This window comes from Candoia aspera, chromosome 7, assembly GCF_035149785.1.
Source record: "Candoia aspera isolate rCanAsp1 chromosome 7, rCanAsp1.hap2, whole genome shotgun sequence".
Lineage (NCBI taxonomy): Eukaryota > Metazoa > Chordata > Lepidosauria > Squamata > Boidae > Candoia > Candoia aspera.
The window spans coordinates 77,429,897-77,456,106 of NC_086159.1; the positions used below are offsets into that span (position 1 = coordinate 77,429,897).

A 26,210-nucleotide genomic window follows, 5' to 3' on the forward strand; every position below is an offset into this window, starting at 1 on the left:
TCATCTTAGACCTAAGAAACACAGGAAGAATGGAGGTCATTTGGGATGTTTTGCAGGAGACCCTTTTTGGGGAACAAAAGGTCAGTTCCATTTGTTCAGGCCAATTTATCATCTGTAATTTTTATGTATGTATGTATGTATTTATTTGATTTCTATAGCTGCCCATCTCACCAAATGACTCTGAGCGGCTTACAACAATAAAAACTATAAAACAGTTAAAACAATTTCAATTAAAACAATTAAAACACAGAATAAATATACATGGCCAGGTGGTAAGCTAGGCATGGATGTTAATATAAGCAAGAAACGGGACCATTCACACATTCGGGGCCCCAGACCCAGGCACACAGCTGGGTCTTCACGGCCTTACAAAAGGCCAGCAGGGTCGGGGACATCCTAATCTTTGGAAGGAGGATGTTCCAGAGGGCAGGCACTACGGCTGAGAAGACACACCTTCTAGTCCCCACCAACCAACATTCCTTGGCCGATGGGACCCACAGCATATCCAACCTAGTAGATCGAATTGGACGGGCAGAAACAACTGGGAGAAGGCGGTCCCTTAGGTAACCCGGCGCCAAGCCATGAAGGGCTTCAAAGGTGACAACCAGCACCTTGAATTGCACCCGGAAGCACGCCGGGAACTAATGCAGCTCACGTAGCAGTGGTGTTACGTGCATCAGCGAAAGCTTCCAAATGCTCTTCAAGGGCAGCCCCACGTATAGCGCATTGCAGTAGTCCAGACGGGAATTCACGAGGGCATGAGTGACTGTGAACAAGGCCTCTTGGTCCAGGAAAGGGTGTAACTGGTGCACAACATGAAGTTGCACAAAGGCCCTCCTGGCCACAACTGTCCCCTGCTCTTCCAGCAGGAGCTGTGAGTCTACAAGGACCCCCAGGTTATAGTCCAACCTATTAGGAAGACTCCAAGTTGAGGGACAGTGGCTTATGCCACACAAGTTGTAGTTGGCTTTTAAGCCAGGCCTTTTGAAAGATCTTTTCCTCAGCCCCACCCCTCCTCCTTCAGGGACAGAAAGCAATACTGGCTTAATTTTTTGCCCACTTCCTGATCCTTCTCCTGATGCCAGTCTCCTTAATTTCCTCCAAGGTGGCAACATCTGATTTTGCACATGTGAGGCTGGGGTCGGGGGTGGGGAATGGCGAAAATGCAAGCCGGTTGCCACGGCATCTCTGTGCCTTGGGTGGGCACAAGAGGAGAAGGGGCCTTGGCCGGCTGAGAGGAAGCGCAGAAATCAAATCTCAGTGTCTGCTAGGAAGGAATCCCCATTGATCCCTCGAGGAGCAGCAGCAGCAGCAGCAGCAGCAGCAGCAGCAGCAGCAGCAGAGATCCACTTTGACGGAGCTGAGATTTCCCGGGAAAAACAGCAGCAAAAGACCCTCCCTTCCCTCCGGCTCCACCTTTGCAACGGGGAGATTTAGGGAAGGCGGAGGGAGGGGGGCTCGCACTCTCCCTCCCGTTTCTTCGGAGACGATTCAAACTAATTCAGCCTGCTGGGAAGACCCCGAGGCCGCGTCCCTCTCACCCTCGGGAAGGTAAAGGCCGGCGCGCGCTCCGCGGCTTTCGCAACCTGGCGGGCGTCGGGCTGCACGGCTGCCAACTTCGCGCCGCGCTTGCGAAGGCGGCTTCGGAGCGCCGGCGGCGCCGGGGCCGGAGGGGAGAGCCAGCGGCCGGAAAGGGAGCGAGGAAGCCCAGCCGGGACGCTCGCCTTCAGCCCAGCGGCCGGGGAGCCGCCCAGGACGGCCCCTTGGGCAGGGCGTGCCTGGAGCCGGCCGCCGCCGCCGCCGCGGCACACGTGGCTGCCCGGTGCCGTCGGGGGTGGGCGCCGGCAAGTGGCGGGGCGCGCGCGCGCCGGGCGCCGTGGAGAGCCGACCCTGTGCAGGAGCGCGGCTGGCAGCCCTGAGGCGGAGCGCCGCCGGGAGGAGGCGAGGCGCTACCCGTCGCGCTTCGGCGAGGGCGGGCGAACGGCGGGCGAACAAGTGGATTCTTCGGTCGGAAGTTTTCCCAACTCGCGGAACCGGCCCGGCTTGCCAGACTCAGCGGCGGGACGCGCCCTCTCCGCCCCGGCGGTCGCCGGCTTCCATTCCGCCGCCCCGCAGATGCCAGGAGCGGCTGCTCTCGTCGGGAGGCGCGGCGGCGCGGCGCAGCGCAGGGCGCGCCCGTCGCTCCCCGGCCTCGCCCCGCCGGCCCGGGAGGTACAGTGCGCTCGCTTTCCGAGGACCCAAGGTGCACGGGGGAGGGGGGCGCTTGCTACATCTTCGCTCTCCCCCCCCGGCCTTTCCCCGCGCACGGTGCCCCACAAAGGGCAGCGCTCGGTGAACTCGACTCGTGGAAGAGTTGCGTGGGGATGCGCGGACGCGTGTGGGTGCCCCCGCGGGGAAACCTTTTCAGAACTCAGCGGGCTTCTGCCCGAGCAGCCCTCCGTGGGATTGCACTTGCTTGCGGGTGACCTCGGAATAAACCTAGGGAAGCGTTGTGGTTCTCTCATTTGGGCTGGAACGCTGCGGTCTTGCGGGAATGAAAAAGGAGTTATATATAACCCGCGGGAATGGCCATCGCGTAGGTAAACTGGGGCAGCCCACCCCCCGCAGTAGCTGTGGGATTAATGGGGGAGCGAAAATAGTTTGTGACTAAATGGGGCATATTAACCAAGGAGAGATTGTTTTCTGCTTCTCATGCCTTTAACCCGTCTGGTTTGGCTCCTGCGACTTTGTTTTGGGGTGACTCTAACTCTGAATAATATGTTCTCAATAATAATTATAATCACCTTGCGTTGATGCTCATCAAAATGAGGGGAGAATAATTTGTCCCTTAATTTAAGGACTCCACCCAGGAAACCTGTGAATGCAACCTTGAGCCTAAATTCTGGCCTCTGAACTCTGCTTCTGTGGCTTGTCCCACCCTTTCAGCAGGTTCATTTCCAGCTGGGTTGGTCCCTTGACCCATTTATTTAAGATCAAGCTCCTCTGAATGCCCTGAGTTTTACTTTTGGGCTTGAGATCACTGCCAAGCATGTATGCCTGCCTGTGCCAGAGTTCCCACATTTAGAGTGGATTGCGAGTGATTCTCATTGTGGGTGGAATGTGGGTGTGGGTGACCTATTTTATTCTTGGACACCTGAGCCCCTAGGCGGCTCCTACAGTGAGATCACAGCGTAGGAAGAAGTATCCTAAGTAGGAAGATGTGGTGTGATGTAGAGAGGAAGAAAGGAAACGTGTGGCTTCTTCCCTACGGGCCCGTCACCATAGCACAGCTATGCCCTGGCAGATCCACAGGACACTGCCTTCATATCAGGCTTCACTTGTCCATAGCTATATCAATGTTTGTGTAGTTTCTCCTCTTATTCTGGGACTGTCCACAGAGGCCTCAAGTGCTGACCCAGAGTCAGCTGGGGAGAACTTCAACCCAGCAGTGGGGAAAGGCCCTGATTCTCCTCAACAGTGTTGCTCCCAGTTTTGAGGGCCAGGACTAAGTGTCTATTGCAGTGTTTCTCAACCTTAGCAACTTTTAGATGTATGGACTCCAACCCCCAGAATTCCCCAGCCAGGGAGTTGGAGTCCACACATCTTAAAGTTGCAAAGGTTGAGAAATACTAGTCTATCCGGTGGCTGAAGTCAGCTCAGGTGGAATTATTGCACAGTATATTCTGTAAATCTCACACCTAGCTAGGTGGCAGCACCTCCCCAACTCTGCTTGATCTCTAAAAGTGAGGAAGGATGAAACGGGGTTAATACTTGGGTGGGAAAATCCCAGAGTTAGGAAGAAAGAGAAACATCTTTGAAGAAGGTGGTGACCAACCAGTTCCATGCTGTTCCTGGAAAACTACATCAGCAAATCCCAGAAGATACTAGGAAATGTAAGAGACTTTTTTTTTTAATGTTCTGTAAACTCATGGGAATAAGCACCTTTGACCACAGTAGTATTTATTTCTGAGTAAAGAAAAATTGCATCTGTCTAGGAAGCTGGACTATTAAGTCCACTTAAATTTGGGTAGAACAGAAATACAGACTGAGTGCTAAGGTTTTTAAAAGGTGTTTTCTTAATATTATTTTCAAATGATACCCACTTTTCCCCAACCTGACCTCTCCAAATAGTTGTCATTTTTAGGCATTTGTTAGTTGTATAGATGACTTTTCTTCCAGGAGCTCAAGTTTTCCCATCATTTTATCCTCCCAACAAGTTTGTAAGGTAGGAGAGAGAATGATTGGACCAAAGTCACCCAGACAAATTCCATGGCTCAAAGAGTCCTGGATCTGGTCTCCCCCATCCTGGTCTAGCTCTTTCACCACTATGCCATGCTGCCTCTCAATGGAGAGCTTAATGGGAATTGTGTCCATTATATCTGGAGGGAGCCCACCCTGGGAAGACTAGGCTATTGCAACTAATGTTTCATATTTCTAGTATTATTTTTCTTCTTTATGCTATCATACATCACTCTTTCTCTTGAATCAACCTGGAGTAGCATAACACAAAAGAAAAGTCCAGCTTCATTATATGCAGTTCTAAAACAACATTCAGTAGGTAAGAAAACAGAAAGAAAAATATGGGTCATAGAGTCAAGATGGTGGCTGAAACAGTGTGGTCAAAGCTCCGTCTCGTTTTTATGTGCCTCATGAACCTAAAAACCAGGTAGAGCTTTGACTGCACCATTGCCATCTTGAGTTTTTTGACCGTACTCTGAGGGCCCCCTGCACTGCTGGAGCATGGGAGGCAAGGTTCGGAGTGCAAAGGCTGTAGGTATAGCGATACATGCATGCTCAAATGAGGTGCACAAAGAATGCCACATCCCTGCCTGAGCTGTGCTGTTATTGGCTCTACTTGGTGACATTTGTGAGGTTCTTCCATTGCAAAAGCCATTCTCAGCCACTGGCCTCTGAACAGTGAGTTTCCTTAAGGTCGCATCTCTTGCGGACTGATTCATTAAGGCAATAAATAAAGATTGCGTCAGGGCTAGGAGCCTCCACAAGTAGGAAACTTTGCGAAGTTCTCTTCCTCTGGCTGCATTTACACCACTTGCTGCACCTAGAAACTGCAGTCTGAGAATAAGCCAAGCTTTACTAGCACTAGCCTAACTTTTGCTGTCCCCCACCCCATTTTTTTTTTTTTTAATGTGTGTGGCTCAGTATGTTGATCAAACCCTGCCTGCCTGCCTGTCTGGTTGGTTGGTTTATGGGTCAGCGCATTATGTGTAACAAAAATATCCTGAAAATCAGCAGGGGCAAAATCACTTCCAAAACATGGTTGTGGGCAGAGTAGAGCTTCACATTGTGTGTGTAAATCCAGAAAACGGGTTAATTTACGCTGAGGATCAGTTTCTAGGACATCCCAGGGGCTGCATCCTGTCACTTCAAGATGTGGACAGGCAGCTTGCTGGTTTAATCAGCAAACATACTCTCCAGCCTGTTTTTTTTTACTAGGTGGCTAGGAAGATATCTGGCAGGGTTTCATTAAAAGCAGCCTGTCATCAGCAACCCAATAATAATAATAATAATAATAATAATAATAATAATAATAATAATAAGCAAACTGGGTTCTGGCTTCCTACAGGGATGCAAGAGAAATCTGTCCTGGATTTCTATGGGGAGAAATTGCTACAATCCACCAAGGCATCACATATGGCAGCAAAGCCCCTTTTACTAGTGGTTGCTATTCTCTGATTAAAAAAATCTGAATGTACAGCTGGACATATTATGCATAGCAGAGATACAATGTGGGGTACACTTTGGGGGAATTTATGTCTGAAAGAATGTGTGCCAGGAAAATGTAGGCTAACCAAGTGTATGCATCACAAACATTTTTTCCCCCTTAACATAAAATTCAAATGACAAAGAAATGCAGAATTTCCTGTGAGGTTGATCTGGTCTGTGTTTGCGTTTCAGCTTTTCAGGTATTAATCCAGCATTTGAAAGTGATCTTAAACTTGCAAACCTCAAACCAACCTACTTTTATTCTGATTTGCAAGTATGTGCTTTGCACTGCAACTTTCATCTTCCTTCCACCTGCATCTTAATTAATCAATTAATTGCTTTTCAAGAAAGGCTAACTCATTGCTAGCTATTTATAACTTTTCCATGTTGCATTTACTTCCGATGCCTGTCTGTGTGTCTATCATATTTGCCAGTTTTGTTCATTCGTTTTATTATGTACCTCTGTTAAAATTATACCACTCCAAAAAGCCCTGTGTGTGGATCCCATCATACAGATGACAGAGTTAGTGGTCCAGATAAAAACAGAGCTTTGCTGTATTTCCCTTGGAAAAAGGGTGAATACAAGTCCTTGTGAAAGGGAGCCAGACCAAGGCTGGAAATGTGTTTCCCATTTACCACCTTCCTTGCATGGAACTGTCTGGGTTATGGATAAGCCACACAGAAACAAGTTTTGGAATACAGGTCCCCACCAAAGTGGATACAGAGGTTTCTTTTAATTCATGCTGAGTAGCCTATAACTCCTCATCTGAACTATTTATAACTTCCCCCACCCCCAAAAAAACCTGATATCTTTGTCTGGATTTTATATACTGTAAACTTAACAATGATAATTCTTAAAATAGCCTAGGAATAACCCACTTCGTTTTCTCTTGGCTCTTCTTCATTCGTTTTCCCCCTCTCTTTTTAACCAAATCAGTGACTTTGTTGAAAGCATTCAGTCTGGGTGACTCTTGTTCACAAATTGGTGAGGCTGGTGGCAGCAGCTTTCACCAATTGGGCACTCTCTAGGTGTGTTGGACTACAACGCCCATCATTCCCACCAACTGTGTTGATGTAGTTATGAGGATGGAAATTATATCCCATGGCATCTGGATGATGGGAAGTGATGGGAACAATGATTGGATTAAGTGGGAATCATAGAAATTTAATCTAACACATCTGGAAGGCACCAGGTTGGTCATATAGGCTGTGGATAATGGGCACAGTGGTTCATCTGGAGGGCAACAAGTGAGAGACACATAAGTTATGTGGATTAAACTCTTTGTGCACACAAAACCTTTCTTTCCCCTAGTTTTAGCAAAAATCTTGGACCACCTTCTGTTCTTCAGAGACTTTTGTTTTGTTTGGAGATGATTGAAGAATTTAATCTTTATAAATGACCTGACTTGCATCTCTTTGGACTCATATTCAGATTTGAACATAACCATCCTCTGACATCTCTGCTTTTCTGGATGTCACAGTCCAGTTATTTATAATTTAAATGTTTCTGAGTGCATGTTTAAACCTCATTTTTTTTAGATAGAATACCCATTTATTTGAAATATGGAATGTAAAACTATAAACTGGCATAGGAAAAACATGTAAAAATTACATGGACAAAAGATTTATGCATTCCTAGTTTCTACCAATAAAATAATGTTCAGGTTCAATTGAAATTTAATTTTGATAATACATTTGGGATTAGGAAGGAATCCCTTAACACAAGATTTTTTTCCTTTTTTATCAAAGCTCTCTTGGCTTCTTTTAACAGTCTGATATCTTATTTTGGGGAGGGGATGAACTTTTTATATTCACTCTGAATTTCTATGTAGGTAACACTTGGTAGCACTTCTTATCAGTGTTGTTTGGGGTAAGCAGGGTGACAGAGATTGTGCTATGAAACCAAGATTCTCATCTGAGTTTGCGGCTGTTTACAGGAAAGTATGGAAGTCCCTGTTCACGGAGGGTGGTTTAGTATGACAGTGTCCAGGTTTCATTCCAGTCTGACTGGTTGGCTGGATCCAGTGGATTTAGGGGACTTAGTCATGAAATCAAGACAGGTGTGGCTTTTCTTTTACCTTACCTACTGGCAGACCAATTGCATTGTGAATTAACTAAGCCAATGTCCCTTGAAATGGAAGAGCTCAAGGATGCCCATTTTTGCATCATCTGACAAGAGGTTGAATGGTACAATCATAAGGTTGGAAGGGACCTTGGCGGCCTTCTGATTCATTCCCCTTGCCCAGGACAAGAATCCTCAGAACATCCCAGACAAAATGCTGTCCCACCTTTGCTGGAAACCCCCTGCAGATGGAGCACCCATGACTTCAGGAGGTTGGCTCTTCCACTGCTTAATGGCTCAGGGTGAGGAAATTCGTCTTCATTTCAAGTCTGGATCTCCCTCAGTAAAAGCTTCCACCCGTTGCTCCTTGTCTTACGCTGGACCATTATGGAGAATGAATCCACACCCTCCTCCCTGTGACAGCTCTTCAGTACCTGAAGACTGCTCTCATGTCTCTCCTCTGCCTCCTCTTCTTCAGGCAGAGCATACCCAGTTCCTTTAACTGCTCTTCATAGGATTTAGCCTCCAAGCTCCTTGACATCCGTGTCACTTTAAAGATAGGTCTTTTCCCAACAGCAGCCACTGTGCAATCTTCATGCATCTTCTGGTTCAGAAAATGCATCCATCTTGTTTCAAATCCCAAGCTTTCCTCAACCTCCACCAACATTCTGGGTGTTATTTTGAAAGCCAAAAGCCCTTACATTTGATAGATTGGTTTTCTGGATCCAAAGATGTACAGCAACTGAGCCACATGATTCTGCTTTTTAATGCCACTGCTCTAAAACCTTTCCCTTGGTGGTTTTGACACGTTCCACCTTCAAGGAACCCTTTTTCGCATTAACTGGTGTGCTGAGCAAAGCACATCTGCTACTCTGGGAAATGTTCAATGTCTTATTTGTCAGACTGCATCTCTTCAAGTGAACTAAGGGTGCATCCTAAAATATTCTTAAAAGCTCCCTTTCAATAATCCATGCTATGGATGCTTGGCTGGTAAATTCCCCGTCAAGAAATCTTAACTTGATTTTCCTGGGCTTCAAATGCTGAATTCCATGCCTCTAGCCTTTTCTGTAAAGAAGCACCGTTTCTGTCCAAATGCAGGCATGTATAGCTAGGCTTTAAAATAACAAGCAGTAAAATGGTTTCCAAGTCACTTGGTAAATACATGAGTATGACTTCAGGAAGCAGATGTTTTGCCAGAACTGACCAGGACTTTACAAGTTTTATTTGTCATTTGCTAAGGGTGGAGGAGAATAGAGAGGTTATGATTTATACCAAAGAGGGGAAATTGTTGGATTTCCAAGGATATTTTAAGTTCACTGTTTTGTTTTTGTTTCAGACTCTGCAAACTATATTGATTGCTTCAAGTAAAAAAAGAAAAGGCTGTAGCTAAAAGGACATAAGCAATATGGTTTTACTCTGTCCCTGAATAACATTCCTGAGTCATTACCACAAACTTGTGCTGATAAATATATATAAATGCATGGAGAAGAGGCCACTCTCTGGAATGGAAACATTGCACGTTTTCTATTATTTTACACTCCTACGTATCTCACTTTAGTTTACTTCCTTCGATGACTGATAGCAAGATGGGTAAAAAAAGTAAAATAGAATTTGGCTCGTGGTGATTTCATGGAGTCTGCTATGACTACACAGTTACATAGCTACACAGAAATGGTTTGCCACCGCCTCCTTCTGATTTATTTATTTATTTATTTATTTATTTATCCCCAGTCTGTAGCCCTGACATTTCCTGGTGGTCTACCATCTGACCACTGACCAAGCTCTGATCCTGCTTAGCTTTTTCAAGATCAACCAGGGTCCTCTATAGGCTGCCACCTGCTGGTGGTGGTATTAGTAACTAAGCCCTAAGCAACTCTGGACAGTTACTGTAAAGAAAAAGTAACTCTTCCCCTGAAGTCGAGCTCAACTTCTGATGAATTCAGGGGTTGTGGATTTCTTTGGGGATTCCCTCACCACCACTTCCCAGTATAACCCTACAGCATTGGGATTTCCTCATGGTCTCCCATCTAAGTCTTAACCAGTCAGACCCTGTTTAGCTTTCTGAGATCAGCCAAGGTCTGCTGGGGCCGTCACCTGCTATGGTGTAGCAATGTGCTCATTTTAAAGGTGCAGGTGGGAAGCTGAGGTTTCATCCAGAACTACACTTGAAAGCACAAGCCGTGTTTGTGATGGCACATTCACATATGGGAGCCATGGCTGATCCTGCCAAGAGGAGAACATTCTTTTTCTTCCTCTCTGCTGCATGCTCTCACGCATTCATGACCCAGCTCTAAAGTAGGATATGTCCAAATTCAGGTTGCAATAAAATCGCATCTGATGGAATAACACATTAGGTTGCCAACGATGTACCCTTGCTTGTTTTAGTTTAGGGCCAGTTTTTTTTTTTTTAAACAACCTGATAAAGTTTTAATTTTAGTTTTCCTGGCTTGTCTATGCCGACTTGAGGCAATTATTGGGCATCCCTTTCCCAAGATGCAAAGAATTTGAATTCAGGACATTTTATTTGCTAAGCAGATGAGGTAGAACTGAGTTCTAGGTTAGGAAGATAGAACCATTGGGGGGAATGATGATGGTAATGATGGAAATGATGGTGGTGGTGATGATGTCGTAATCGGCAAGGGTGTCCTTCTGATCTGGGCAATGTACCTGTCTTAGTGCAGAGCCTTGTTGGATTCGTTTTGATTCAATTTAATTTCTCTCAGAAAACACCCAAAGAAAATCAGAGTAATTTCTGTCTCAGTGAGCAGACTTTCATCTCCTGGTTAATAATGCATGGGAGAAAAGGAATGAAGAAACAGCAAGAAGGAAAAAAAAAGGAAAGCTGACAGAGTAATCAGCTGAAAAGCCTGTGGCTTTTAGAAGGAAGAACGCATGGTCTGGGGGAGTTTTTGGCATGCGAGCAATGAACAATGGAAATTGCTTTGTTAACACTCTTTTTAGGATTAACATGCCTGTTTTATGTTATCCTCCCTCCATTCTGCCAGAAAAAGTCCACCAAAACCTGGCGATCATTTGCTGAAATCTGTTATCAACTGTGGCCTCCTGATTCTTAGAGGCTGTCATCATTGCTGCTGTTGTGACAATTGTAGTAAAGTGAAATAAAGAATAAGAAAGGTTCCCCTGGAAACAAAGAAGGTTGCTCAAAAGTTAGTTTCAAACATAACAGCATTGCTGTATGCTCAGATCGGTAAAATTTGAATAACCACCCTAAACTGACCTCCTACAAATAGGGCTGCACATTGGTGTGTATATGTTGTCTCACTTTGGAACAATTTTCATGCACATTTCCTGTACTTGGTCACAGAATAATCTACTCATTAAAGGAGGACTCATAATACAGGATCTTGTGTTCAGTTTATGATGAACTGAATTTTCAGGAATTTTAAGGCATATTAGTATGACATCCTCACCAGGACTCATAGCTATGCATGTAACATGTACCTTCAAATGGACTCCAGTGGGTTGCTTTGATTTTAGTTGGTGTGAAAAAGGTAAACCTGGTCTGAAGTTGAGTTTTTTTTTTACTGATTTTATCCAGTTTATGTGGCTCCCATCTTCTTATAGGCGACTCTGGATGGTGAATACAGTTCAAAACATCAGTATAATATGAAATTAAAAAAAACAGGAGTTTGATTCCTGATGGTTGCATCCATGCAGTTTTCCTTGTAATACTATGAAAATAGTTTGCTATTGTTATCTGGTGGGATTTTTTGGGGTTTCCATGCCTAGCTAGCAGCCTTAAAATTCCCAGGTGGTTACCTAATGAAATACTAACCAGGGCTGGCCGTGCTTAATTTCTAAGGTGTGCAGAATTGTTCAAGGACTTACTATTCTGATCCCGCCAAATCCGATTTCAGTTTCACCAGAACTTTTCTCTAATGGTATGTGAGAAAGACCTTGAGAGATGAGCGAAGAGATGCTGCCTAGGGAAGGGTCAGATAAGAGAGGGCACAGCCCACAGCTGCAAAATGGGTGGAGCAAGAGGCTGAGAAGGGACCCTCCTTAAGTTCTCAGGCTGTAAAGAAAAGGGTTTTATGTTCGTTCTGAAGAGCAGAAAAGCTGGGTGGAAGGGGTTCCATCTTCCTGCCAGTTTTGTATGTGGTTCAGAAACCTGTGTGGGAACAGGATGAATAACCGTAAAAAATAAAAAGGAGGGGAGGGAAGGGTGCTTTCTACATGGATGTAAATTCAGTTCAAAATGGATTGCATCTACCATGGTGTACACTTTGGGGTGGCATTTCCTTGTAGTTTGTGCAATGATTAACAGGGTTTAATCTCCTATTAAATCTACCCTGAGGGGAGATTTCTGAATCTCTGTCTAGCATGTCCCTGATGATATGGGCCATAATTTTTGTTAACATTTTCATAGTAGATAGGGATAAATATTCCAAATTAGGTTTTGGCAAGCATTCCACATGTCGGTATAGAGCACCGTACTTTCCTTACATGGAATATTAGTGAAACATTCATTAGCTAGCATAGTATTGTGGATTTTTTTGTTGGCAATCCATGGATAAATGTCTCTCTTTGGCAGCACACTAACATTTGGTAAAAAAAATTATGGAATTGTGCAAAAATGCTACAGACTGTTGATTTTTCTTCCTTTTCCAACATCTATGGGTGTGTTTTACAAAGTTATTAAAGGCATATCAAAGGCTCATAATAATATAATGAAAACCTTTTATTGCTCCTATAGATCTTTATCTACAGTATGTTTTACTTCTCATAGGTTTTCTTATAAATGACTTTATGGAATACGGCATAAATGAGGGCATGGAAAAATTGCTTTATCTTTGATCTAAAAGGAGATAATTGGCTATACCTCAGCAATTCCAAGGAAATGTTCTGGTTATATGTTTGATGGGTGCGTTTTTCTCAGATCCTAAACAATCCTAAACAAAAAACTGGAGTTCATCCACTTTTCATGTGTGCCTGGGGTTGGGGAAAAGGGGAGCGGGGGGACACATGTCCTATGTCCTTCTTAACTGCAGGAGTGGCATTAAGATAAACCAAACCAAGAAATTCTCATTCCAAGGTCTGGCTATGATTGTTGTTGTTTATTCGTTTAGTCGCTTCCGACTCTTTGTGACTTCATGGACCAGCCCACCCAAGAGCTTCCTGTCAGTTGTCAACACCCCCAGCTCCCCCAGGGAAGAGTCCGTCACCTCTAGAATATCATCCATCCACCTTGCCCTTTCTTCCAGAAAATTAGAAACATTGGAGGTAAATTCCAGGCCAAAATGGGTATGATCAAAAACAAAGATGGCAAGGACCTAACAGAAGAAGAAGAGATCAAGAAAAAGTGGCAAGAATATACAGAAGACCTCTATAGGAAGGATAACAATATCGGGGATAGCTTTGACGGTGTGGTCAGTGAGCTAGAGCCAGACATCCTGAAGAGTGAGGTTGAGTGGGCCTTAAGAAGCATTGCTAATAACAAGGCAGCAGGAGACAACGGCATCCCAGCTGAACTGTTCAAAATCTTGCAAGATGATGCTGTCAAGGTAATGCATGCTATATGCCAGCAAATTTGGAAAACACAAGAATGGCCATCAGATTGGAAAAAATCAACTTATATCCCCATCCCAAAAAAGGGAAACACTAAAGAATGTTCAAACTATCGAACATTGGCACTCATTTCACATGCCAGTAAGGTAATGCTCAAGATCCTGCAAGGTAGACTTCAGCAGTTCATGGAGCAAGAATTGCCAGATGTACAAGCTGGGTTTAGAAAAGGCAGAGGAACTAGGGACCAAATTGCCAATATCCGCTGGATAATGGAAAGAGCCAGGGAGTTTCAGAAAAACATCTATTTCTGTTTTATTGACTATTCTAAAGCCTTTGACTGTGTGGACCATAACAAATTGTGGCAAGTTCTTAGTGGTATGGGGATACCAAGTCATCTTGTCTGCCTCCTGAAGAATCTGTATAACGACCAAGTAGCAACAGTAAGAACAGACCACGGAACAACGGACTGGTTTAAGATTGGGAAAGGAGTATGGCAGGGCTGTATACTCTCACCCTACCTATTCAACTTGTACGCAGAACACAACATGCGACAAGCTGGGCTTGAGGAATCCAAGGCTGGAGTTAAAATCCCTGGAAGAAACATTAACAATCTCAGATATGCAGATGATACCACTTTGATGGCTGAAAGTGAAGAGGAACTGAGGAGCCTTGTGATGAAGGTGAAAGAAGAAAGTGCAAAAGCTGGTTTGTAGCTCAACCTCAAAAAAACCAAGATTATGGCAACCAGCTTGATTGATAACTGGCAAATAGAGGGAGAAAATGTAGAAGCAGTGAAAGACTTTGTATTCCTAGGTGCAAAGATTACTGCAGATGCTGACTGCAGTCAGGAAATCAGAAGATGCTTAATCCTTGGGAGAAGAGCAATGACAAATCTCAGTAAAATAGTTAAGAGCAGAGACATCACACTGACAACAAAGGCCCGCATAGTTAAAGCAATGGTGTTCCCTGTAGTAACATATGGCTGCGAGAGCTGGACCATAAGGAAGGCTGAGAGAAGGAAGATCGATGCTTTTGAACGGTGGTGTTGGAGGAAAATTCTGAGAGTACCTTGGACTGCAAGAAGATCCAACCAGTCCATCCTCCAGGAAATAAAGCCAGACTGCTCACTTGAGTGAATGATATTAAAGGCAAAACTGAAATACTTTGGCCACATAATGAGAAGACAGGACACCCTGGAGAAGATGCTGATGCTAGGGAGAGTGGAAGGCAAAAGGAAGAGGGGCCGACCAAGGGCAAGATGGATGGATGATATTCTAGAGGTGACGGACTCGTCCCTGGGGGAGCTGGGGGTGTTGACGACCGCCAGGAAGCTCTGGCGTGGGCTGGTCCATGAAGTCACGAAGAGTCGGAAGCGACTAAACGAATAAAGAACAACAAACCTTGCCCTTGGTCGGCCCCTCTTTCTTTTGCCCTGACCACACCGTCAAAGCTATCCCCAATATTGTTATCCTTCCTATACAGGTCTTCTGTATATTCTTGCCACCTTTTCTTGATCTCTTCATCTTCTGTTAGGTCCTTGCCATCTTTGTTTTTGATCATACCCATTTTGGCCTGGAATTCACCTCTGATGTTTCTAATTTTCTGGAAGAGGTCTCTTGTCCTTCCTATTCTATTGTCTTCTTCCACTTCCATGCATTGTTTGTTTAAAAATAATTCCTTATCTCTTCTGGCTAACCTCTGGAATTTTGCATTTAATTGGGCATATCTCCCCCTATCACTGTTGCCTTTTGCTTTCCTTCTTTCTTGGGCTACTTCTAGTGTCTCAGCAGACAGCCACTTTGCCTTCTTGGTTTTCTCTTTCTTTGGGATGTATTTTGTTGCCGCCTCCTGAACAATGTTGCGAACTTCTGTCCATAGTTCTTCCAGGACCCTATCTACTAAGTCCAGTCCCTTAAATCGATTCTTCATCTCCACTGCATATTCCTTAGGAATATTAGTGAGCTCATATCTAGCTGATCTGTGGGTCTTCCCTAATCTCTTTAGTCTGATCCTAAATTGCTCAATAAGAATTCGTGATCTGAACTACAGTCAGCTCCAGGTCTTGTTTTTACTGACTGTATAGATGTCCACCACCTTTGGCTGCAAAGGATGTAGTCAGTCTGATTTCGGTGTTGTCCATCTGGGGAAGTCCATGTATAAAGCCGTCTCTTAGGTTGTTGGAAAAGAGTGTTTGTTATGCAGAGTGAGTTTTTTTGGCAAAATTCTATCAGCCTATGTCCTGCTTCATTTTGTTCTCCCAGGCCATGCTTACCTGTAATTCCAGGTGTCATTTGACTGCCCACCTTAGCATTCCAGTCTCCCGTGATGAAAATAACATCTCTTTTATGCGTGTTGTCCAGTAGGTGCTGCAGATCCTCATAGAACTGCTCTACTTCAGCTTCTTCAGCATCTGTGGTTGGGGCGTATATTTGGATCACTGTGATGTTAGATGGCTTGCCCTGAATTCAAATTGAGATCATTCTATTGTTTTTTGGATTGTATCCAAGCACTGCATTAGCCACTTTACTATTAATTATGAAGGCTACTCCATTTCTTCTGTGGTCCTCTTGTCCACAGTAGTAGATCTGGTGGTCCTTTGATGTGAAGTGGTCCATTCCAGTCCATTTCAGTTCACTGACACCCAAAATGTCTATCTTTAATCTTGACATCTCACCAATAACCACATCCAATTTGCCCTGGCTCATAGATCTTACATTCCAGGTTCCAATGGTGTGTTGATCCTTAGAACATCGGATTCGCCGTTCACCACCAGCACCGTCGGCTGCTAGCCGTCCTTTCGGCTTTGAGCTAGCTGCGTCATCATGTCTGGGGCTAGTTGAACTCATCCTCTGGTCCTCCCCAGTAGCATTTTGACCATCTTCCAACCTGGGGGTCTCATCTTCCGATGGTATACCGACATATCTCGGGTTATACTGATCCATCTAGTTTTCACGGCAAGAATACTGGGGTGGGTTGCCATTACCTTCCCCAGGGATCGCATTTAGTCTGACCTCTCTGTCATGACCTTCCCGTCTTGGGTGGCCCTTCACGGTTTAGCTCATGGTGTCATTGAGGTGCTCAAGCTCCAGCACCACGACAAGGTAACGATCATTTGCTGAAGCTGGGTATGATAGCAAGCCTAAATAAATTGGCCCACCCTCTTTTAAATAGGAAATCTCTTTCTTTAGGGCTTCACCCTCATGATTTTTTCCATCCGTACTCTAAACACATGCCTACCAAGACACACATGATACATGCAGCCAGATATTTGCTGAATGATGGCATTTCACATGTTAATGCCAACCATCTCAGGTCTTTCTGTGAAGGCTGGCTGATATTTGAGCTTTCACCAATATAATCCCTTAATTTACTGTAAATTCCAGAAAAAGCTATTAGAGTGATTCATTGTAATAGAAGGGAATTCCTTAAAATATCTTATAGTGATGGATGGTCAAACCCTGAATTCCTGTTTGAGGACCTGAATAATTTCACTGAATGACCTACATAAGTTTTGGGAAAAAAATAGTAGGCTTTTAGCCATACTATCATATGGGAGATATGGCATGCCTTCTTCCAAGGTATATTTTAAAAACTGAAGGACTGTAAAAACAAAACATATTCGTTTGGGATTGGGTGAGATGCTGGACGTCCTTGAGTGCAGCTTAAATTAGTTTTAAATGGGAGGTTTTCCCTCCCCGCATTATATGATTGGCTGTATTGATTTGTTTCACTGAACTTTTTCTTTCTTTAACTTGCACCTCTGGCATGGTATTTCATAGTTCCTTCTTTTTTGGAACTACAGTACACTGAAAATTGCAAATAAAATCTAGAATAGTGTTCTGCATGTGGCTGGTAGGCAGTTTTGTAATTAGTAACAGTTCCCTATAATTGAGAAAAATTCCACTGGACCTTTGTGCAATCCTTTTCTCCCAGAAATATGTTTTCTATCATCATTTCTGTTACATAATGTGTATCCCTCAAGGCAGTTGCAAGACAAAAGCTGTACACCAAAGAGATATGAAGTTGGATCCCATTGATTATAATCTAGATAGGATTATCCTATCAAGAAATATGAGCTCTTTGGTCAGCGCAGGAGGTGAACATGTCTCAAGGACATGAGGTGGTTCTTGGTTTTCCTTTCACAACTTAAAGATTGTGTTCAATATCAAAAATCTAGAGAGGAGATATATGAGAAAGGACCAGAGAAGCTCAACATATGAAAAACATTTCCTTTCTGTATTTGTCTTTTATTGTGTTAAGTGTTTCATGCAAGATGTCCATATTCTACTCCTGGTTTGCTCCTAGGTGGTTTGAAAGATCTGGCCCATCAGTTGGTTCACGGGGTTACTACCTTGTAAATAAAAATAAAATCCGTTGTATGTTGAAGATTTGTGCTTCTGGACACCTTGGCTTTAGAATAAAGATGAAGGAAGCTTTAAGTACACATTCTTCAGTGTCATCAGGCTAATTTGCAATGAATCTTCCCATGAACTTAATATTATTTTTGGGTCATGGTTTTTTTTTTAATGTAGTCAATGTTGGAGGTTTGTTGGCTTTGGTGATAATTTTTAAATTCAATGGCGCTTAGGATAGGTTGTTTTCCAGGTGGCTTTATTAATATGGTTAGAATAAATGGGAAATTTCATCATTTGTAGAAGGAAGGAAGGAAGGAAGGAAGGAAGGAAGGAAGGAAGGAAGGAAGGAAGGAAGGAAGGAAGGAAGGAGTACTTAATAGCTAAAATTATAAATACTATAAAAGGATGAGTATTTAACATGATAAATCATCATGCAGGTTAGGATGAATAGGCAACTTAGATTTGGAAAAAGTACAGAGAAAAAGGAAAGATGAATAACTCATTTCACAATATGTTCAAACTTGGAACTCAATTTTTGCTACTGGATAACACAGCAATTCTTGATCAGTGCAGAAGATATCATATGTTGATCATTGGGCTGTTCCTTTCTAAATTTCATCATTTTAGGATGTCAGGATAAGGAGGCTTTAGGGATCAGATCTTTAAAACTTGATCCATGCTTCCTGGGCTTTGGGAACTTTTTCTCCCCCCTAGGGCAGGGGTGTTCATTTGTGTGTTTTTGCATTTTTCTAAATATTTTGATCAAGCTCTTGGCTCAAAAACAACTTTTAATGAAAAAATATGTTTTAAAATAATATTCTGACTGTGATGGATTTAAATACAATGCTCCCTCTCTCCTCCCTTTTCTCTATATTTAAGAATGTAGATTATGAAGAACTGGGTGGAATTGTGGGTGAACACATGTGAAAGCAATATAGAAATAGACAGATTCTATATGACTAGGATATCAAGGGCCAAGAGGGATTAGGAAATGCAAGTTGGCTGGCCCTCAATCTGTTATCCTGTATGCATTTGAAAGATTTAAATCTTTTCCACGCTTCTGTTATGCTTTAGTCTGTTTAGCACTACTGTTTCTGTGCTACATAAAATTCTGTTTGCTATTTTATTTGTCTGTATTTTGCAGCCCAGACACAGTAGTCTTACTCATTTCACTTTCCATCTGTAGGTGATGTCAGATTACAAATTGTCTGCATTCAGAAGGATCGGTATAACTTACTAACTTCAATATGTCACCTGATTGGGAAGAGCTGTGGCCCCTCTAACAGCAAGGAGATGCATTTGCTGGTTCTTTGTGGTGCAAATTGTTGAATGATCTGGATATCCCTTGCAGAGTCTTGGAAGAAAGGGAAACGGCCAAAGCAGATGATTTGTACAAAGACAGTTTTTACCAACCACTATGATGCACCCTTTGGATTCATAAATTCTTTAAATACTTAGTCTGTTTCTTACAACATATGAGGTATGCCACTGTGTGAAGTTTGGGCATTACTATAAACCTTTGGAGTACGTACTTGCTGCTGGGTTCATCACTGGGCAATTATAGATGTTCTGAAGGAGCAGAAATAGAAGCAGGAACTTGGGTTGAAACAAGTTTTCTTAATGAGGGAATGTTCTACGAAACTTATTTTCTGAAATGATTCTTCTGTCAAAGTGTGGGAGAGCAGTTCCTCTCTCAGATGTCTCTGTCTTTGCAACTTTTCTTTTGTATTTGACCTTGAATCTTTCATGTGCTTAGTTTTCTTTCATTACCAATGTTAGCAAGACAGTGATGCTCAGCGCTGACTTAGAATGATTAATTCCATGAAGGACATCACTTTTTTTTATGGTGCTGTTGACAAAAGAAAAAAAAGATTGAAATTTATGTGAATTGCCAGGTCTTCTCAGTATCTGGGAGGTCCATGTGCATAACAGCTGTAGGGACTGGACTCTTTTAAAAGAATGAGTAGTGAAGAAGACTTCATAATAACAATGCAGAGGACCATGGATGACCTGGTAGAAATTTCCCTCTTTAAGTTCTCCATAGGAGTCATTTAATTCTTCAGAAATAATAGAACCTAATTGGTCCAACCTGCTAACAATGTGTGATGCCGTTACTTGCTTTTTCATATAAATTATTGGACAATGGAAATAATGTTCTTTAGTTATTTTTAGTTTTTCTGCCCTGCAAACTATTTTTATGGGTAACACGTTGTCTTGGTTGCAGTGGTAATCCCCAGACCCTACTTCTGAAACCTCTAATTTTCCCAAGATGGTTTTATATTCCCTTGTCTCCTTATCAAAATCTATTCTGGAGTTGCTATATGTATAGACAAAGTCCCTCCCTCCCTCCCTCCCTCCCTCCCTCCCTCCCTCCTTCCTTCCTTCCTTCCTTCCTTCCTTCCTTCCTTCCTTCCTTCCTTCCTTCCTACCTACCTACCTACCTACCTACCTACCTACCTACCTACCTACAGATGTATAGTAACTACTTACAGCATTCTTCTTACCAGCAATCAATATTTTTATGGCAAGTAAGTTTAGGGAGGACATAAGTGAATCATCATCGTTATAGCATGAAGATGTTTAGGCTAGTTAGAGGGCAGATGATTGGCATTGTGTCTCATGGGATACTTGGATACTTAGAAGAAATGTTTATTTGTTTGTCATACCTCAAACGTTCTAGAGCTCTATAGAATTATTATTTTTTAATCCTGATACAGAGAATAAAAATATCTAAATGTAACCATGGTTTTTTAACCTGTTAATTTATGGTTATAATTCCAAAGAATGATGGTAAGATCTAAGATTTGGAAACCATTATGAATAAACTTCTTGTTGTTGTTTATTCGTTTAGTCGCTTCCGACTCTTCGTGACTTCATGGACCAGCCCACGCCAGAGCTTCCTGTCGTTCGTCAACACCCCCAGCTCCCCCAGGGACGAGTCCGTCACCTCTAGAATATCATCCATCCATCTTGCCCTTGGTCGGCCCCTCTTCCTTTTGCCTTCCACTCTCCCTAGCATCAGCATCTTCTCCAGGCTGTCCTGTCTTCTCATTATGTGGCCAAAGTATTTCAGTTTTGCCTTTAATATCATTCCCTCAAGTGAGCAGTCTGGCTTTATTTCCTGGAGGATGGACTGGTTGGATCTTCTTGCAGTCCAAGGCACTCTCAGAATTTTCCTCCAACACCACAGTTCAAAAGCATCGATCTTCCTTCGCTCAGCCTTCCTTATGGTCCAGCTCTCGCAGCCGTATGTTACTACAGGGAACACCATTGTTTTAACTATGCGGGCCTTTGTTGTCAGTGTGATGTCTCTGCTCTTAACTATTTTATCGAGATTTGTCATTGCTCTTCTCCCAAGGATTAAGCGTCTTCTGATTTCCTGACTGCAGTCAGCATCTGCAGTAATCTTTGCACCTAGGAATACAAAGTCTTTCACTGCTTCTACATTTTCTCCCTCTATTTGCCAGTTATCAATCAAGCTGGTTGCCATAATCTTGGTTTTTTTGAGGTTTAGCTGCAAACCAGCTTTTGCACTTTCTTCTTTCACCTTCATCATAAGACTCCTCAGTTCCTCTTCACTTTCAGCCATCAAAGTGGTATCATCTGCATATCTGAGATTGTTAATGTTTCTTCCAGAGATTTTAACTCCAGCCTTGGATTCCTCAAGCCCAGCTTGTCGCATGATGTGTTCTGCATACAAGTTGAATAGGTAGGGTGAGAGTATACAGCCCTGCCGTACTCCTTTCCCAATCTTAAACCAGTCCGTTGTTCCGTGGTCTGTTCTTACTGTTGCTACTTGGTCGTTATACAGATTCTTCAGGAGGCATACAAGGTGACTTGGTATCCCCATACCACTAAGAACTTGCCACAATTTGTTATGGTCCACACAGTCAAAGGCTTTAGAATAGTCAATAAAACAGAAATAGATGTTTTTCTGAAACTCCCTGGCTTTTTCCATTATCCAGCGGATATTGGCAATTTGGTCTCTAGTTCCTCTGCCTTTTCTAAACCCAGCTTGTACATCTGGCAATTCTCGCTCCATGAACTGCTAAAGTCTACCTTGCAGGATCTTGAGCATTACCTTACTGGCATGTGAAATGAGTGCCACTGTTCGATAGTTTGAACATTCTTTAGTGTTTCCGTTTTTGGTATGGGGATATAAGTTGATTTTTTCCAATCTGATGGCCATTCTTGTGTTTTCCAAATTTGCTGGCATATAGCATGCATTACCTTGACAGCATCATCTTGCAAGATTTTGAACAGTTCAGCTGGGATGCCGTCATCTCCTGCTGCCTTGTTATTAGCAATGCTTCTTAAGGCCCACTCAACCTCACTCTTCAGGATGTCTGGCTCTAGCTCACTGACCACACCGTCAAAGCTATCCCCGATATTGTTATCCTTCCTATACAGGTCTTCTGTATATTCTTGCCACCTTTTCTTGATCTCTTCTGCTTCTGTTAGGTCCTTGCCATCTTTGTTTTTGATCATACCCATTTTGGCCTGGAATTTACCTCCAATGTTTCTAATTTTCTGGAAGAGGTCTCTTGTCCTTCCTATTCTATTGTCTTCTTCCACTTCCGTGCATTGCTTGTTTAAAAATAATTCCTTGTCTCTTCTGGCTAACCTCTGGAATTTTGCATTTAATTGGGCATATCTCCCCCTGTCACTGTTGCCTTTTGCTTGCCTTCTTTCTTGGGCTACTTCTAGTGTCTCAGCAGACAGCCATTTTGCCTTCTTGGTTTTCTCTTTCTTTGGGATGTATTTTGTTGCCGCCTCCTGAACAATGCTGCCAACTTCTGTCCAGAGTTCTTCCGGGACCCTATCTACTAAGTCCAGTCCCTTAAATCTATTCTTCACCTCCACTGCATATTCCTTCTAGATGTGTTGATATTTATGTTTGAGATTTCTCACTTCTATGAGTATATATCCCATTTGATTAGTTGATCAAATTTTATCATCGATCAAAGGATTAGGCCAAAGTTTCATCTTGTGCAACAATAAGTCATCTAAGGGCAGCTTTGCTAAAGGAACACCATTAATGCTATTTTTTCTGGAGCTTCAGAGCTGGCTTCTTCTACTTGCCACTGAGCTGGTAGACAAACTAATATTCATGGTCTGTGCTCCAGTTCTTTGAATAGCTTCTCCTGACTCTTGCTGTGGGTGCCAGTTTGTCTTGTCTGTGTAAGTTGGGATGTATATTTTAAAAGAGATGGGTTGATTCTATTCCACTGCTCACTATACAGGTAATCCTCACTTAATGACCACAGTTGTGACTGGACTTTCAGTCGCTAAGCAATGTGGCCATTAAGCAAATCCGACCCGATTTTACAACCATTTTTGTGGCAGTTGTTAAGCGAATCACACAGTTCCCCACTTATTTTGTTTGCCGGAAGCCAGCTGGGAAGGTCAAAAATGGCAATCACATGATCGTGAGATGCTACGATGGTTGTAAATGTGAACTGGTTGCCATGTGCCCAACTCACGATCTCGTGACTGCGGGGATGCTGTGATGATCATAAATGTGACGACTGGCCATAAGTCAGTTTTTTCCGTGCCATCGTAAGTCCAGACTGTTGTAAGTCTGAACTGTTGTTAGCCGAGAACTACCTGTATGTTGCAAATAAGGGATGTAGGGTCAGCAGCTAGGATAATTAACAAAAGCTTCTTTGTAGCTGCCTACTTCTGTCTCTTTATGAACCAACCCTTTGGTAGGCAGAGCATACTTCTTGACCTATGGATTATTGTGCATGTATTTTGGATGGAGTTATGTAGTCCTGCTTGGGTATGGGTTTTTTGCTACTTTCAGGTAAGCTAAGTCTGCATGGAATTGTCATAGATGACTTTCATAGCCTGCAAAAAGCAATGCAAAGTTCATTAAAATACTTTCAACTGAGCTTAAATTATACATAATTTATCTTTGACTATCTTTGATGGAGAAATCTGCATTGGACAGAGAAGAAATATTCCTCCAATTTGTTTTTTTTTAGTTCACTGCTTCCCTTCTTTAATTCTAATGTGTTCCTCTTTAGTTGTGAGACCCTATAACAGTGGTGCTGATGTATTGTCATAAGGTTGAGGTTATCACCACCTTGTTTAAAAAGTGTGCTTAAGAGTTAAGTCAGACTAACAGCAAACCATTTAAAACACATTATTGGGAATGTCTCAGAACAGTGTGAATAGGTTGCTTCTGTACCATATTTGAAGGATTGGGCCATTCCTTGTAATATAATACCACTTATGAAAAGGCATCACAAGCAGTGTTTGGCATTATGCATTTCTAAGTGAGGAACTTTCTAGCTTCAGTTATGCACCTACCTCAGCTGGAGCTGGTTTTGTAGTTTCATGATCCAAGAATCATATTATTGTCAGCCATTTTTACCTGACAGAGCTGGATGCTGTCTGCTAAGATATAACAAAAAAAGCTGAACAGTCTTTCTAAACTTATAAAAGGTTCAGTTAATAATAAAGATTGAAGTTCAAGGCAAGTTCAGATAAGAAATACTTTCTAAAGAGCACTGCTGGCTCTTGAAAAGTAAGACTGAGAGGAAATCACAGGTTTTTGACTTCACTGCCTAAGACTGACAGATACTTTATGAGCACCGTTTCATCAATTCAGTAACCACATCTTCTTCCTCTCTCTTTCATCCACTGTATGTAATTTATAACTTGTTTCATACAGTAATTTATTCCAGTGGTTCTGAATCTTTTTGCAGCAATGCTCTATTTCAGTGAAACTGCACTCTTTGGGGGGAAAAAAATCGTTGAGCATGAATTGTGACAGAACCCATCACATGGGTAAATCATGCCTTAGCACACAGGGTAAAAAAGAGAAACCAAATTCCAAGTATTCATTTGAATGCTGCTGGCACTTCATTTTCACTCTCAGTGTGATTTATATATTATCTGGGGAAAAACTTGCATCAGATCATGTATAATATATGCATGGGTGGCTGGATGTAGCAAAGTTGTTTTAAAGTTTATTTTACTTCTTAAACATAAATTTCTAACCATTCTAAGTTTAAACTATACAGTAATTGTAAATAATTTAACTTAGATACAAAAAGAAAATGGAGGAATAAATGTATTATCAAATCTTCTCACCTTCTGGTTAAAGCAATTATTACAAGGACTCAGCACTTAAGTGGTATCTTTCCAATATCTTGTAAGTTTTACAATCTCTACTATCATAATCAAGTTTCCAATTTATAAATGAAGTATGAATAAAGTGACTGGAATCTTTAGGAAAGGGTACTTGTGGAACCTGAACATCAAAGGTGATCCGGTACTGTTCAGCCTCCCGCTGCTTTTATTATTTATATATTTTATTTATTACCTTTCTTAACTTCAAAATCCCCCTCCCTGGGCATGGTGCTGCAACAAAAGCAATGAGATAATAAAATTGGTTAGGCATGACACTTTTTATTTCTTCTTCTTCTTCCCTGAAAAACAGTTTCCACAAAATGCAAAACAAAACAAAATCCAATACGCTTTTGGATGGTTTCTTTATGCCTTGGATATATTTCACTCAATTTAGGAGACATAAATAATTTGCAAATAATTTGGAGGCTAGACTGGGAAGTCAAAAAAGCATTCCATAAAAAGGCAATGACAAAGCACTTAAGTTACTGTTATTGCCAAGAAAACTGTTTGAACGTGTCCGTGTAATAAGTTCTTCTTTGCATTTAAGGGCCAACATCCACGTTGCTCAACTTGGCATCTTTAACTTTGAACTCAGAATGTATCTGCAGTGGATACCCTTGATGCAGAAACACTTCTGAATCACTTGTTAGGAACGATGGTAAAGTCCGTCCCGACAGCAAAGGGATCCTTCTTTCCAGATGCTAGATTACAAGTGGAATCTGACAATAATGTAATATCTGATAACAGTGAACTGGTCACCCTTGGGCACCAAGAATGTAAAATGCAGGGTGGATCAAGAAAAGTAGAAGTGCTTATGTAGGTTGATAGCACTGCTTTGATACAGTGGGATGTTCTAAGAAGTAACTATTTTTTTCCAGAAGACTCGGGATGTTTTTATTTTTTAAGAGTTTGTAATAGTCTGTAAACTATTCAAAGTATACCAATATTTTTTTCCCCCTGTCACACATTTCTTTTTCTTTTCTAAACAAATATTTGTACTATTTTGAAAACTACATGTGAGATATATGTTCCTTTTTGTCCACTAAGAGTTTTTTTTGTGGTCTTGAAAAGCAATGACGTGCCATAAGTAATACTTTTTTTTTTTAAATGCCTTTGAGTCAGTCTTGACTCCTGGCAACTGCCTGGACTAGTCCCTGCAGTTTTCTTTGCAAGACTTTCAGAAGTGGTTTCATCTTGCCTTCTTCTTAGGACTAAGAGAGAGGAACTGGCCCAAGGTCACCCAGCTGGCTTCATGCCTAAAATGGGACTAGAACTCACGGTCTCCCGGTTTCTAGCCTGATGCCTTAACCGCTACACCAGACTGGCTCTCAAATAATACATCAGTGCAATATTATTTTCAACATGATGTTCATTTTATTTTTGTCCAAGATCAGTGCAATAAAGTATTGATTCCATGGACC

General features: G+C 42.4%; 1 protein-coding gene across 1 annotated transcript in view; it reads left to right on the forward strand.

Annotated features, from left to right (window-relative positions):
• The first annotated feature begins 2,007 nt into the window (after window positions 1-2,007).
• The window catches only part of SEMA3D (semaphorin 3D), a 168,775-nt gene continuing 144,572 nt past the window's right edge, over window positions 2,008-26,210 (forward strand). The window contains exon 1 of the mRNA XM_063308241.1: window positions 2,008-2,211. Coding sequence (XP_063164311.1) covers window positions 2,116-2,211 — 96 coding nt within the window. The 5' untranslated portion in view covers window positions 2,008-2,115. The remainder of the gene's footprint in view (window positions 2,212-26,210) is intronic.